At 49.3% G+C, this 15,593-nt stretch overlaps 1 protein-coding gene across 2 annotated transcripts in view; it reads right to left on the bottom strand.

Annotated features, from left to right (window-relative positions):
- Positions 1 to 9,018, bottom strand: part of HIBCH (3-hydroxyisobutyryl-CoA hydrolase) — a 30,228-nt gene extending 21,210 nt beyond the window's left edge. Inside the window, exons 1-4 of one of the 2 annotated variants that reach the window (XM_080667314.1) lie at positions 8,834 to 9,018; positions 4,662 to 4,704; positions 2,461 to 2,601; positions 901 to 985 (exon numbers count right to left, since the gene is read on the bottom strand). In XM_080667314.1, coding sequence (XP_080523440.1) covers positions 901 to 985; positions 2,461 to 2,601; positions 4,662 to 4,704; positions 8,834 to 8,853 — 289 coding nt within the window. In that variant the 5' untranslated portion in view covers positions 8,854 to 9,018. The remainder of the gene's footprint in view (positions 1 to 900; positions 986 to 2,460; positions 2,602 to 4,661; positions 4,705 to 8,833) is intronic. The other variant, XM_080667313.1, reaches the window with a different exon arrangement.
- Positions 9,019 to 15,593: the final 6,575 nt, after the last annotated feature.

The raw sequence follows: 15,593 nt of genomic DNA on the forward strand, positions 1-15,593 counted from the left end.
GCCGCCACCACCACCGAGTGGTTTCCTTCCTACTGCTGTCGCCTTCATCCAAGCTCCACCGCTGCGTTCTTCCCGCATCAGTCCCCGCCACTCAGGCCCTCTCCTCCTCACTGCAAGCACACATGCCCTCCTGTGGCTAAGGCCTACGAGAATTACCACTGACATACAAATTAAAGGGACGGGATGTGTCTTCCGTATGGCAAAGTCACACAAAAACTGTTGACTATTTGTAGTTTTAAACTAACTCCAGCCTCTAATGTGATCTTCCTTTAACATGCTCCAAATCTGACTTCTTTTCGCGGTTATTAAAAGACAGTCTTAACATCGCTTGTCATGCTGAAGCTTTCCCTGATTTATGCCCCAAACTCTCCTCGACCGTCTCTGTGCAGTCCCAACCACTACTTGCCATTCTCCAAGGAAAGGAGGGTACCCTGCATTGCATGCTGAAGCTCTTCTACCTCAAAGATCTTAGATTTCCTTCTAAGCTTATTCTAATCAATCATTTCCATATAAAATAAAATTAAATGATGTTCATAATATCATTTAAAATTTTTTTTCTGAGTGCCCACTCATTGTTCTGAACTATGATCTTGAAAGAAGCTAAATTTCCTGGAATTGAAATCCCTGTTTTATTTCATGTAAACTAGAATAATTCTAGAATTTGTAACTGTATTTCCAAACAACAATATAAAGTTAGGCTTTTATGCAAAAATAGTCTAAAGAAGCTAAAAATCAACATATAAGGCTCTGCCCATCTTTAAACTGACAAAGTAACTACATGAGAATATATTAACTTTTTAAAAATTCTAAAAAGTAACACAAATGATGGAGGAGTGGGAAAGCTTGCTAACACTTTATCCATTCTGCTGAGGGGCACTCAGGGAGAGGAAGGGCTTGTACCTCTGATGTCTCCCCCAGCGCAGAAAGCCTTCCCACCGGCGCCCTTTATGATGATCAGGAAGGTTTGGGGATCTTGTTCCCACTTCTAAAAAGAAGACAGAATAAGCACAAACTCGTTAAGATACGTGCACTCGCACAGACACACACACTTACCTGTGTATAGGCGTACAGTGTATGGATAGATCACTTTTGCCCACCCTGTGTATATATCATGTGATATACAGCATATCCTTTATAAAGTCTATCCGAAGAACGGATCCCAACTTCATTTTCTTTTCTGACATAAATTAGAGGCTACTCCAATGAAGGCTGCCAGATGAATACATTTTGTGATCCACATTTCATGATGGCATCTGATATCTTTGCCATGACTTTTAGACAAAAGTTAAATATATATATGGACTTAATACGACTACGTGTTACATAAGCTTAGTAATCTAGTGAACAAATCCATCCAAAGGTTGTTGATAAACAGCAATGATCTTTCCAGGGCTCTGTCCCACTGACAAATTGGTTAAGTGGCAGTGAAAACACACAGACCGAATCTGAAAGCTGGGCTGGTAAGGCCAGCTAAAAATTAAGAGGATAAAAGAACCAAGAGCCAATGTAAGTTCAAAAGACCAGAACAGCGGACCAATGAAACATTAGCTAACCACAGACAGGAGGACTGACGGAGGCTCTGTGAATTCTGCATTTGAGAATGAAAGTACACAGGCACGGGCAGAAATGTAGCTGGACAGTTCGTGGAAATGTGGTCTTCTACAGGAACTCTCTTCTTGCTTCCACTCCGGTCCAACTCTGACGGGGGACACGTGGCTTACTTCTCTGTGTCACATTTAAGAACGTATTACAAGGTATTCCAACAGACACAGCAGATTGGAAGAGAGACTCATCCAACGAAGAATGAAGGACAGGTGGCCAGGGAGAGCTAGCATCTGTGTAACACCATGTGGCTGACCGTACGAGGTACACTGCGTGACTTCCCTCCACAGCAATCCCATGAGGCCCTAGCACCCTAGTTCGCAGCTCAGGAGAGTGAGATTCACGCGATGAGCACTCTCCGTGACACAGGTAACAAACAGAAGCCCAGCTTTCAAGCACAAGTGGTCCGACTCTGAGTTACGATTTCCCCTGCACCTGCAGTTCACTTAGAATAGAAAAGCTTATGGATGACCTTCTCCAAAAAAGGCTGGCCACGCAGGTGAAAAACAGTGGTCTTCAAATCAAAGGGCTGCTGTCATGTGGAAGCAGAGTAGATTTGAACCTTCACACGGGCCCCACGAGGCAGAACCCGTATCACTGGGTAAAAGGCGGGAGGAATAAAGAGGCGGGACAGAGAAGAGATTTAGAGCCACGGGAAGCGGAGGGGCCGTCTCCTGGGGCAACGCCCGCCCTGCCTGGGTGCTTCAGGGGATCCGCAGGGCCAGCACTGAAGCCAGGCATCGATGGCCTTGGGCGCCGACCCCAGACAGTCCAACGACTCCATGGGGAAGAACACCGGAAATGTACCAGAAGGTAATTTTAAAGTAAGGACACAATGGCTGTGAGGAAACAACCAACCTTTAGCTGCGGGTAAATCTGCCGGATCATGTTCAGGTTCAGGGCGTTGAGGGCCTTGGGTCTGTTCAGGGTGATCACGCCTGCGCAGCCCCTCCTTTCCAGCAGCACCTCTCCGGCCGCATCCGTGTGGGCAGACAGCCTCTGCGAAAGCACATGAGAGCTTTACATGGAAACAGCGACATCAGTGGTCGGCAAACTCATTAGTCAACAGAGCGGCAAACCGCGGCTCGCAAGCCGCATGTGGCTCGCGAGCCGCAGTTTGCCGACCACTGAGCTACACCAAATGCAAAGCTTCACATGGTGCTAAGGTAACTCACTCACCACATGGGTAACGAGGCACATCTGACAAAGACTGCTAAAGTGAAAGCTATACATACCCCTTAAATCTTTTACATCTTACTTTTAAGTGGATGAGTCAACTGGGACGATAAATACTCTAAAATCTTTTATTACTGTGTACCAACCAACGTATCAGCTACTTAGAAAGCAAAGATGAATGCAGAGGGCAAATAACTCAGACCACAGCGGCTCCAACAACCTGGAGAAAGCTGGTATTTGAGCCGGGCCTTCGTATGTGCCAAGAAAAAAGGGGGGTGAGAATGCCTCAGAACAGTACACACAAAAACACAGCAATGCGTATCTGAAAATGAACCTGAGCAGAATAAAGCTGGTTGGAGAAATGCGTGCTGGGAAAGTAGGAAGAATGAGCAGTGTGAAGGCAGGTTGTAAAATGACAGGCTTGCACGTCATAGTTATGAAGAACTTGCCCATATGCTCACATGAGGGTCTCACGGCTCATGTACTGGAGTACTGACTCATGTAACACCTGGAGTTAACATTTCAAACGACACAGCAATTCCCAGGTCTCCGCTACACACAACTACCAAGGCCAATGGCACCACCCACTTCATGCATTCCTTTAAGGACAGTGCTTGAAGCTTCACATGGGAACAGCGTGCAATATAAAACTGAGAGTCAGCTCAAACGGAATTTTTACCTGGAGAATGAATCCTTTCTAACAAAAAATCTAATAAAACCCAGAAACCCATATTTTGACAGCATTAGCAGTATCTTTTTTAAAAAAATATTTTTATTGACTTCAGAGAGGAAGGGAGAGGGAGAGAGAGATAGAAACATCAATGATGAGAGAGTATCATTGATTGGCTGCCTCATGCACGCCCCCTACTGGGGATCGAGCCTGCAACCCGGGCATGTGCCCTTGACTGGAATCGAACCTGGGACCCTCCAGTCCGCAGCCTGACACTCTAGCCACTGAGGCACACCAGCTAGGGCACAGAGGTTTAGTCATCCTCTATAAAATCATGTTGTGTATTTAATGTGGGATTTGGCTGCACATGACGCCTATTTATTTTGACAGTCATGCAGTCTTACATATCAATGTATCAGCCCCACACTGATAAGCATTGGGTAATGTCCACCTTCTGCTATTACAGTGATGCAGGGATATCTTTAAGCATGGATCTTCACGCACTTGGGCCAAGCATTTTTGGCAGACATTTACAGAGGGTGAGACTTGGAGCTAAGAATATTACAGAATCTTCTACTGTGAATGCCACTAGAACAGGGGTGGGCAAACTTTCTGACTCGAGGGCCACAATGGGTTCTTAAACTGGACCGGAGGGCCGGAACAAAAGCATGGATCGAGTGTTTGTGTGAACTAATATAAATTCAAAGTAAAGGAGCAGAGGGGAGAGCAAGAGAACCGGATAGAACAGCCGGATCCGGCCCGCGGGCCGTCGTTTGCCCAAGGCTGCGCTAGAATGATGTAAAGAAATGAATGATTTTTTTCCTGCTTGAAAAGTTCATGTGTTTCTAAAAACCTGGAAACTACTGGTTCATTATACGCCAAGCATTAGGCTGGTTTTCAGATGAAGCATATTACCTATTATCTATAAGCACTCCACGGTGGATCCCATTACCCTCAGTTCATATATGGCCGAAAGGAGGCTGAGAGACCAAGTGCTCTGCCCGAGATTAAGGGGGGCCATGAAACCCAGGCATTCCAACCGAAGACCCGTGCTCTTCTCCACAGCCTGCCTCAGGCCACCCCCCAAGTCATGTGGGTCAAGTCTCAACACCAGCCGATTGGGCACCAGGGTGCACCAAGGCCCACACCTGCCGGTGTTTCTCTTCTTCCCCAAGAGGCATCTCACAATGCCGGCACAACATGCCCAACTCACCAAATGCTGCAGAATGACCTCAGTCCTTCTGAAGGAGTTAAACCTGAAACAAATGGAATACAATGAACGCAATAATGGGAGAAGTCGTTTCAATGTATAAATACTACACACATTGCTTTAGTCTCTTCTGAAACGCATTAAAACAAAAAGGTGTTTTTTTTTTAAGATTTCGGTAGAAGAGGGCCAAGGGGGGATAAAGGTGACCGAAGCGGACCTGACTTGGGACTTGGGAGTATAATACACAGATGATGTGTTAAAGAACTGTACACCTGAAACCTATGCCACCCCAACACATTATATAAGTTACATAAAAACGATGTCACCCCAATAAATTCAATAAAGAATCTGAAAAGGCTTAAGTCTCCTTCATTGCTGGTAGAAACAAAGGTATGGCCACTTCGTAAGACAGTTGGGCAGTTTCTTACAAAACTGAACATGCTCTACCATATGATCCGGCAATTGCACTCCCTATGTTTATCCAAATGAGCTGAAAATATTTTCACACTAAAACCAGCGCCTAAATGTTGATGGTAGCTTTATTCACAAGAGCCTAAACATGGATGTAACCAGAGGTCCTTCAGTAGATAAGAGGATAAATAAACTGTGTCTCTCAGAGCAGTTACCATTTCTCCTTTGTACTATAGCCGTGAACTCCAAGGTTGTGGAGATGCCCCCGGTTGAGTGATGAAGGCTGAGATATGTATGTCTGCTTCCCCTCAACCATGTGACAGTTTTGAAACCAACAGGAAGAAAAGAGAAGACCATAAACTCAGAGTTACTTGAGGACTCTGAATACTTGAATACGAGTTTGAATCGGAATAGAAATAATCCTATATAATAAAAGCCTAGGTGGCATCGCACGATGTCCTCGCACGATGTTGTCACAAGATGGCCACCTCAAGATGGCTGCCCTCACGTCATCACAAGATGGCTGCCACAAGATAGCTGGCAGGGGAGGGCAGTTGTGGACGACCAGGCCAGCAGGGGAGGGCAAGCTGGGGGCAATCGGGCCAGCAGGGGAGGGCAGTTGGGGGCGATCGGGATGGCAGGGGAGGGCAGTTGGGGGTGATCGGGCCGGCAGGGGAGGGCAGGTGGGGGCAACCAGGCCAGCATGGGAGGGCAGTTGGGGGGATTGGGCCAGCAAGGGAGCAGTTAGGTGTTGATCAGGCCATCAGGGGAGCGGTTGGGGGCAATCAGGCTGGCAGGCAGAAGTGGTTAGGGGCAATCAGGCAGGCAGGCAGGCAAGTGGTTAGGAGCCAGCAGTCCCGGATTGTGAGAGGGATGTCCGACTGCCAGTTTAGGCCCGATCCCTGTGGGGTCCCAGATTGGAGAGGGTGCAGGATTTCGTGCACCGGGCCTCTAGTGATTATATAAAATCTGGCAAGGAACTTAGTGGTAATTCGGTTTGCTTGCTTTCTGCTTTGGTCCAGAGATTTTTGTGACCTATAAATGCAGCACTCAGTGACTTACACTTGCATTTGGTAGGTTTTTATTAACTTTCTATGAATGAAATAAAATTCTGTCTCACACATAACACTGGGACTTGAAGCTAGGCCTGTTCTGTTTACGCACTGCAGGAAGTATTGAAGCTGTTACATAAAACTTGCCAATCTGGCAGCACATCTTTAACCTTGCTCTGGCATTTGGGTACTGGCCTCATGAAGGAATTCAAAGCTGTTCTGACTTAAAGAAGAGAGCACTCCCATTTTCTGCTGCTTAAAACAAGTTCCAAAAAGAGAGAATTGGGTTAGGTTTTTAAAAAACATTAGAAATGGTGCTCCCGGGTAAGTATAGTTCAGATTTTAAATGTCCATATGAAAACCCTACTTAGAAATCTCCCTAGGAAGGCTAGGGTCCGTCACTTCAGCCTGAACTCTGGGAATGACACATTTTTAAAAGCACTGACTTTAGTGACAACTTGTCAGCGCTTTGGACAAAAGCCCTATGCCTGTGCCCACCTCCAGGGTTTATGACTTCACTGGTCTTGGCCGTGACCTGGGCCTTGGCTGTGTGCAAGTCTGCAGGTGTTTCTAATGTGCATACAAGTTGTGGCGTCACCAGGTCAATTCCGGTCAAGGGCACACACCTCGATTGCCCTGGTTGGGTCGCGTGCAGGAGGCAACCAGTCAATGTGTCCTCACCTCGACGTTTCTCTCTGTCTTTACCCCTCCCTTCCACGCTCCCTAAAAGAAAACCAATGGAAAACATATCCTGGGCTGAGGATTAACAACAACAACAAAAGAACAGCCAGTGGTCCAGATGGGCCACGGGACAGCAGTGGTACTGGAACCGTGCCTCTCAGAAACAAGCACCTAACAGTAAGTGGTGCTGAATTCACAAAATAAATTGGGGACAGGTCTTGAAACGTTTCGGTTCATTCCAAAGGCAGCAGGAGTGTGCCTCTCCAAGAGCTTCGGAGCAGAGGACCGGCAGGCGCCAAAGGACACGTGAGCAAGATTGCTAAGGCAGGCAGGCAGTGCGGACGCAGCACGGGAAGAGGCACGTCCACCGGCCAGGTTTCTGAGAAAGGTGAACTAGCGATACATTTGCAAGGACTGCTTGAACTCTAATCGGCAGGAAGAGGCAAGAGGTGGGAATGTGGGAGAGCTCCCACAGCTTCCGGAATCCAGGAGGACAGTGCCAAGTAAGTGAAAATGCAGATGCGAAGTAAAGGCTGCAATGCCAGTCGTGTGGGTCTGACCAGCGTGGGCGCTCAGGATAAATCAAGGTTTATAAAAGTAAAAAGTTTCCCTAACCGGTTTTGCTCAGTGGATAGAGCGTCGGCCTATGGACTCAAGGGTCCCGGGTTCGATTCTGGTCAAGGGCATGTACCTTGGTTGCGGGCACATCCCCAGTGGGAGGTGTGCAGGAGGCAGCTGATGGATGTTTCTCTCTCATCGATGTTTCTCTCTATCCCTCTCCCTTCCTCTCTGTAAAAAATCAATAAAATATATTTAAAAAAATAAAAATAAACATTTGAAGTTATCATCAGAGAGAGGTGCTTTATTTGGGAACAAGAACAGCAATGTCCCAGGGCTGAAATGGCACCCAGGCTCGCCAAGCAGGGCAGTGGGGGTAGGAAATGCAGAGGCCCCAGGGCATCAGGGAGGCTGGAGTTCCCGGGGAAATTACCCAACAGCTCAACCCCAGCACAGAGACCCAGCTCCTCTGGGAAGCACTCTGTGGCCCCCCTTTCTGAATGCATTGGGGGGTCAGGCTGGGGCCTTGGGCTCCGCTTTGCTAGGCTACCACTGCCCAGAGCTCACCTGGCCAGTTCCGCACCTTGACATGGGGGGTGGAAGAAAGCCAACCTGACCTCTGGGAATGACAAATGCCTTCCCGGGTCAGTTAACTTGGTTAATAAACGCAACTTCCCCGTTTGTCAAATAATGTGGGTTTGCCCACGCTTTCAAAAAATGAGCAGCAATGATACCATGTGCTGCTTTTCTCAGAATCTACCAAATCTCTCTGTGAGCTGCTTAGAGGCACGGGGGCAACTAATTGCAAAGCATTTAACAGTAAAGAAAGCGATTCTTCGAGTTCTGGCTTGAGACTCGGGTCTGTGGATACAATGTCGCCAAGCAATGGCCGTTCTTCTTCAGGCAAAGAAACGCCCCCGTCCCAGCCCGGGCAAAGGCTGGATGGAGACCCCGGAGCTCCGCTGTTCTCCTTTACAGCGGCCACAGCTGCTGCCGGGGAAGCGCGGGGCGGGGGGAGGGGGTGCAGCCCACCCGCCGAGAGGCGTCAGCCCGCGGCCGGCCCGGAGCTCCCAGGCACCGGCGGGAACGTCGGGACCAGCGGCATCTGAGCGCAGTCCCGCCCGCCTCGAGCACAGGGCGCCCCAGCGAAGCACGGGCGTGTGGCCGGCACGACCCCTGCCCCCAAATTCCTCCGGGCGCACCCTGCGCGCCCCCCAACTACACGCAACTGTTAGGAAGGGAAGAAAGTGGGGTCAAAGGGGAAGGAAGTCCTGCAGGGTCAGGGCAGGAGTCGGAGGTGATGCTTCAACAAGGTGCTGGCGGTGAAGGCGGGACGCGAAGGCGGGCCGGGGGCGCCCGGGACCGGACGGGGCCTGAGTGTGGGGTCCCCGAGGGCGACTCGGAACTTCAGGCCGCAGGCCCCAGGCCGACACTTTCCTCCCGCGAGCGCGCCGCCGCCCGCCGTCCACTCACCTTGACACGAGGCCCGACATCTCCCGCAGCCCGATCTCCACAACACCAGCGACCACACTGCCGGGGCGGCGCTCCCACAGGCTCCTCCGCCCCGCGTCGGGCCCGCCCACGCCGCCTCGCGGCCCCGGAAACAGATGACAGTCCTCCAGGGGGCAGAGCGGCCTCGGGATCTCCCGTTACGCGGCGCTGAGGGGCGGGGCGAGAAAGGGTGAGGTTGGGGAGGGGGAGGGGCCTGGGTGGACGAGGGGCGGGGCTAAAGCTGTGGGCGGGGAAGGGCGTGGTCTGGGACGGCCGAGGGGTGGGGCGAAGACTGGGGATGGGGAGGGGGCGGGTCTGGGACGGCCGAGGGGCGGGGCGAAGGCTGAGGGCGGGAGGGGCGGGGAGGGGCGGGGCCTGGGGCGCAGGCGGAGGGCGAGGAGGGGCGGAGGGGCGGGAGGGGCGGGGCCTGTTGCGGAGGGGCGGGGCGCAGGCGGAGGGCGAGGTGGGGCGGGGCGGAAGGGCGGGGCCTGGGGCGGGGCGCAGGCGGAGGGCGAGGTGGGGCGGGGCGGAAGGGCGGGGCCTGGGGCGGGCTGATTGGCAGGAGAGAGGTTCTCGCCCAGAGGCTCTTGGGGAAAGGCCCCGTGGCCTGGGCTTGGCGTGTTCCTTTCACTAGCAGAATTTGACATGGGAAGCATTTCCGGAATTTTAACCTTTTTAAGTTAACAATGTAAATGTAATAGTCTTTTCCTTGAGGACTCAAACAGATGAAATGCCTCCGTAACAGGACATGGATGTAGTTTATTCCTAATCCAACTCAGAGAGCTTGCGCAGAAGGAAGTCGCTTAATGAGTTAAAAACACAGCAAAACGGGCGCGGGAGAGCCTGACGGGTAGAGGTACAGCGGGTGTGGCTTAGGAAACAAATTGATTTTTGTGTGTAACAAATCTTAAGGAAGCCTCTAAACGTTGTGTTTTGAACGCTTAAGAAATTAAAAGCACTTCATACACGATTCCCTATGAAATTAATTTCATTTTCATATTGGTCATGTGATATCCAAAGGACAGATTGTGAAATTGTTAACAGTTCTAAACATAAAGCTAGGCAAACATTCCAAAACAAAATACACAAAAGGAGTAAGCCATCAGGATGTAACGTTTGAGATAACAAAGTATGCAATAAAAGGATTTTGCACACGAGAGTCATCCGGGAGGATCCAACAATAAGTTGATTTTAAGGTCTCCCCTAGATGGCTAAACAAGGACACGTTCAGGAAAGCTTAAGAATGGGAGGAAATGACTCATTGATAACATGCTTACTCCCACGGGTAACCTTTGTACCAGCAGCACAGAACTCCAGGCCCACCAGCAGGCGCTGGGCTGGGCGGGAGTGGGCGAGGAATGTTCAGATGAAGAGCAGGGAAAGGCAGTACAGTGTCCCTTCCATGAACTTTTTGCTCCCAGATTACAGCCTTCAATTCACCTGATTTAGGGGGAAACTCAGATCCTAAGGATCCACATACTTCCAGACTTGTATTATACTTTATACTATCTGGGAAAAGATGCGGGGGGGCGGGGGAGGAGATAGCTCGCATTTTATGAAGTTTAACATAGATACACTGTGTGTGTGTGGTGTGATAAAGAAAATTACTCAGGCCCGGGGAAAACTTGTTAGAGAGAAGCTTATAGTCCCACACATTGCAGCGTTACTGTAAATAGATCTCCATGACTTGTTCCAGAAATGTACCCTTCCATTTAGACACCTCAGCTACCTGCGGTCCTCTATACCACATTCAACTCCCCCCAGTTTATATAATTTAGTAAACTTGCACTCTATCTTAAGAAAAACTCTTTAGAGTTTTAAATATTCCATCACAAATGTTAAAGATTCCTTCCCTACATCTTTTTAGAAGCTTTGTTTTCACAAGAGTTATCTAATCTTTCCTCAGGCGAGCGTAAACGATGTCTATGACTTAAGTTAATGACTTAAACACAAAAGTAAGATTGTGCACGGTGGTGCTGGGACCGCTTACAGCTAAATCAGTTCAAGCCCAGTCCTTGTGTGGGTGGCCCACACTGTCCCCTCTCCCTTAACCACCTGGTCAGTTTTACACAGGCCTCACCGAAGAGCTGTAGGTGGCAAATGCTGCAAAACTCATTTTCACCCAGTGAGCTACGAGCAAAGCCAAGGTCACGTTTCCAGCAGCCGATGTCAGTGGCAGCCATGCAGTGTGATGTATGTGACGACAATTGGTGACTTCAATGCTAGTTTACTTATTTTTTTATTTTTTGTACATTTTTTTCTTTATTAAGGTACTAGAGGCCTGGTGCACGAAATTCGTGTACGGGGGGCGGGGGGATCCCTCAGCCCAGCCTGCACCCTCTCCATTCTGGGACCCCTCGAGGGATGTCCGACTGCCCGATCCCAGGGATCGGGCCTAAACGGGCAGTCGGATATCCCTTCACAATCCAGGACTGCTGGCTCCCAACTGCTCGCCTGCCTGCCTTCCTGATTGCCCCTAACCACTTCTGCCTGCCAGCCTGATCACCCCCTAACCACTCTCCTGCCAGCCTGATGGATGTGTAACTGCTCCCCTGCCAGCCTGTTTTCCCCTAACTGCCCTCCCCTGCAGGCCTGGTCACCCCTAACTGCCCTCCTCTGCAGGCCTGGTCACCCCTAACTGCCCTCCCCTGCAGGCCTGGTCACCCCTAACTGCCCTCCCCTGCAGGCCTGAGTCCCTCCCAACTGCCTTTCCTTGCAGGCCTGGTCACCCCCAACTTCCCTCCTCTGCCGGCTTGGTCACCCCTAACTGCCCTCCCCTGCAGGCTTGATCACCCACAACTGCCCTCCCTTGCAGGCCTGATCCCTCCCAACTGCCCTCCCCTGCTGGCCATCTTGTGGAGGCCATCTTGTGTCCACATGGGCGCAGGATCTTTGACCACATGGGGGCAGCCATCTTGTGTGTTGGAGTGATGGTCAATCTGCATATTACTCTTTTATTAGATAGGATAGAGGCCTGGTGCATTGGTGGGGGCCAGCTGGTTTGCCCTGAAGGGTGTCCCGGATCAGGGTGGGGGTTCCCTTGTGGTGTGGGGTGGCCTGGGCGAGGGGCCTGTGGTGGTTTGCAGGCTGGCCACTCCCCCTGGCAACCCAAGTGGAGGCCCTGGTATCTGGGGTTTATTTATCTTCTATAATTGAAACTTTGTAGCCTGGAGCGGAGCCAAGCCATTTCTGTTTGGGTTTATGTATCTTCTATCATTGAAACTTTGTAGCCTTGAGTGGAGGCCTAGGCAGGCAAGGGCAGGCGGAAAGCTTGGCTTCCTCCATTGCCAGGGAAACCCAAGCCTCCCTCCTGCTCTCTGTGGTGGTAGCCATCTTGGTTGGGTTTATTTGTATATTCGCTCCTGATTGGCTGGTGGGCATGGCTGGTGGGTGTAGCGAAGTGAGGGTTAATTTGCATATTACTCTTTTATTAGATAGGATTTCATACGTGTCCTTACTCCCTCATTGTCCCCCTGCCACCCCTCCAATGCTAGTTTATAACAGTCAAGGATGTGACTGAGTCTAGGAAGGCTCTGAGGCGCCTATGGGGGCCCCTTGCAGCGGCCTTGGCTAATGTGTCATTAAAATCAGATTTCTGAGGAATATTTAATACATGGCAAAATGCTCATAGGTGATGATTAAACAACAGTTTGCCAACCAATATGTTTAGTAACACACAGAGAGAAGATGGACAGTTATAATCCAAAGTGTTATTTCCTTCTTTACATTCACATTTTTTTCAAAATTTCTACAAACTTTTCCTCATAATGCATTACTTTTATAACCAGAAAAAAAAATAAAAATAGTTAATAAATTTCACCTGAACGTATAAATATTAAAAATATTTTGAACAAGTGAATTCTGGCAAAGCGCTATCCTATTGCTGTTAAAAAGGATATCCCGTTGGCACAGTAACCAAAGGAAGATGAAAAGAAGAAAAAAAAGGACCTAGAAATAACTATGGCCTAGTGCAGTGGTTGGCAAACTGCGGCTCGCGAGCCACATGCGGCTCTTGGGCCCCTTGAGTGTGGCTCTTCCACAAAATACCACAGCCTGGGCGGGTCTATTTTGAAGAAGTGGCGTTAGAAGAAGTTTAAGTTTAAAAAATGTGGCTCTCCAAAGAAATTTCAATCGTTGTACTGTTGATATTTGGCTCTGTTGACTAAGGAGTTTGCCGACCACTGGCCTGGTGCATAGATGACCTTAATACATTGATACGCTGTTCATTGAGGGTTAATGGGGGAAAGATGTGTGTTCAGTGAGGATGTAAAAATAAAATTGGCTAGCTATTTGGGGGAGAATCAATTTAGAGCTTCTCAAAATAACTTCTATGTTATTAAAGACTTAATCTTAACAATCAAATAGTAAAAATATTAGGAGTGCCAAAACCGGTTTGGCTCAATGGATAGAGCGTCGGCCTGCGGACTGAAAGGTCCCGGGTTCGATTCCGGTCAAGGGCATGTACCTTGGTTGCGGGCACATCCCCAGTAGGAGGTGTGCAGGAGGCAGCTGATCGATGTTTCTCTCTCATCGATGTTTCTAACTCTCTATCCCTTTCCCTTCCTCTCTGTAAAATATCAATAAGATACATTTAAAAAAATTAAAAAAAAATATTAGGAGTTATAGAAGTGAATATTGACCTAATTTTGGCCCAGCGGTCGCAGGTTCGATTCCCGGTCAGGGCACTGGACACTTAAGAAGGGTATCTCTTCTAGACTCTTTGACTCTCCAAAGCTGTGTTTTAAAATTGGGTTCCCAGGAGCTGGGGGTCTGCACAGGTGTCCCAACGTTTGCCTCAAAGATGAGGAAGAAGGTTCCCCTCACCTGCCTGTGACTTTTATCTCATTCACATGTGAGGCTCAATAGAAGAATATTTTTTAAAAAATTCCAAAATGTGAACACCATTGCCCTGTAGCATATGACTTCTCCAATAAAATGCAGTGGAGAAGTGAGGACCCAGAGCGTGTTCCATTCCCAAACTCTGGCCTCGCAGTAACTCAGGTGCCTGCTCAGGAAACCTGTAAATCACTCTACAATTCCCTTGTAAGTAGTCAAAGCCTCAGGCGTAAAACCTGAGACTATCCAAAGAAAAAACGTGTGTTCCAGGATGGTCGCCAGGCTCTTCAGTCTAGCCACCTCTCCTAACGGGAACCCACGTCCGCTCAGATGTTTCAACAGAAGTTTTTTTTAAAAATATATTTTTATTGATCTCAGAGAAGAAGGGAGGAGAGACAGACAGAAACATAAATGAGCCCTAACCAGTTTGGCTCAGTGGATAGAGCGTCGGCCTGCGGACTGAAAGGTCCCAGGTTCGATTCCGGTCAAGGGCATGTACCTTGGTTGCGGGCACATCCCCAGTGGGAGGTGTGCAGGAGGCAGCTGATCGATGTTTCTCTCTCATCGATGTTTCTAACTCTCTATCCCTCTCCCTTCCTCTCTGTAAAATATCAATAAAATATATATATTTTTAAAAAGGAACATCAATGATGAGGAGAATCATTGATGGGCTACCTCCCGCATGCCCCCCCAATGCGGATTGAGCCCACAACCCAGGCATGGGCCCTGACCAGGAATCCAACTTTGACCTCCTGGTTCATAGTGCTCAATCACTGAGCCACATTGGCCGGGCTCAACAGAATAAATTTTATTGAAGGGACTATGTACAGAAATTCCGGTTAGATTCGGGGTTCGGGTTGGGTGAAGGGAAACAACTCGACATGGAGATGGCGGGAGACCTGGAGGTGTTCGGGCTCTTACAGCAGCAAGAAGCTCTTACCACCAGGAGGGCCGAAGGCATAAGGCGAGGGAGTCAAATCAGCGCGCCGTGCGGTGGGGGGGACGCTGCCTGTGCCTTCAAGGACCAGAGCAGGAGAAAAGGTGGGAAGAAATACCCCAACTTTTCTCCTTCACCCCCAGCCTCGTGTTGGTGGTTCCCGTTGGCCAGTCCTACCTGAAAGCCAGCTGGCAAGCGCCCAGAGAAAAGAATCCGCGCAGCTCTGCCCCGTGGGGCCCAGTCTGGCAGGAAGCATGGAGAAGGGTCTGGCGAACAGCAGGCTGGAAAGACCAGCATGTTTATGATATGCAGTAGGGGGGGGGGCACAGGCCCCAAACGAGAGGCAAGCGTAACTACATGAGGGATTAATCATTCCCCCAATTACGTCCATAATGTGCCGGAAGCTAATTCCAGCATGTCATATATGCAAGCGTTTCATCAAAAGGTTGATGGAACTTGGGGACTCAGCAAGGGCTGAATCACATATGTGATTGCCTGTTGGAAATGGCTGAGGGCATTTCCCCAAACCTGAAAAGGATGCATAAATGATTGCTTGCTGCCAGATAGCTGAGGATATTTCAATCTACATGGTATTACCTCCTACTGGCCAAACGCCTGAACAGCCATAGGCAGTTTCCCCCAATCTAACAATGCCTACTGTGTACCAAACCTTGGCCTTTGATGTGTATATCTACTTTGCCTTAGGACAATTTGTGTTAATAAAAAGCAAGGGATCCAGAGAGACAGAACTTGGTTCCTATAGCTAAGTCTTCTCTGGCCCCCCAAAATGCCTTCCAAAATTATGTTTCATCTCTGGACTCTTTATTAATTTACATGCAGTGCCTTCTCCAGATTCCTGAATCCTTCTAGATGCTGGATTAAGACCCCCGGCAATAATGGTCCTCACAAGACCAGTGTGTGTTTGGGGAATGCAGAAGGGAGAGTGACCAACTCCATCTGGGGGAGCAG

The sequence above is a fragment of the Plecotus auritus genome, assembly GCF_963455305.1.
Source record: "Plecotus auritus genome assembly, chromosome: 5".
NCBI classification, from domain to species: Eukaryota; Metazoa; Chordata; class Mammalia; order Chiroptera; family Vespertilionidae; genus Plecotus; species Plecotus auritus.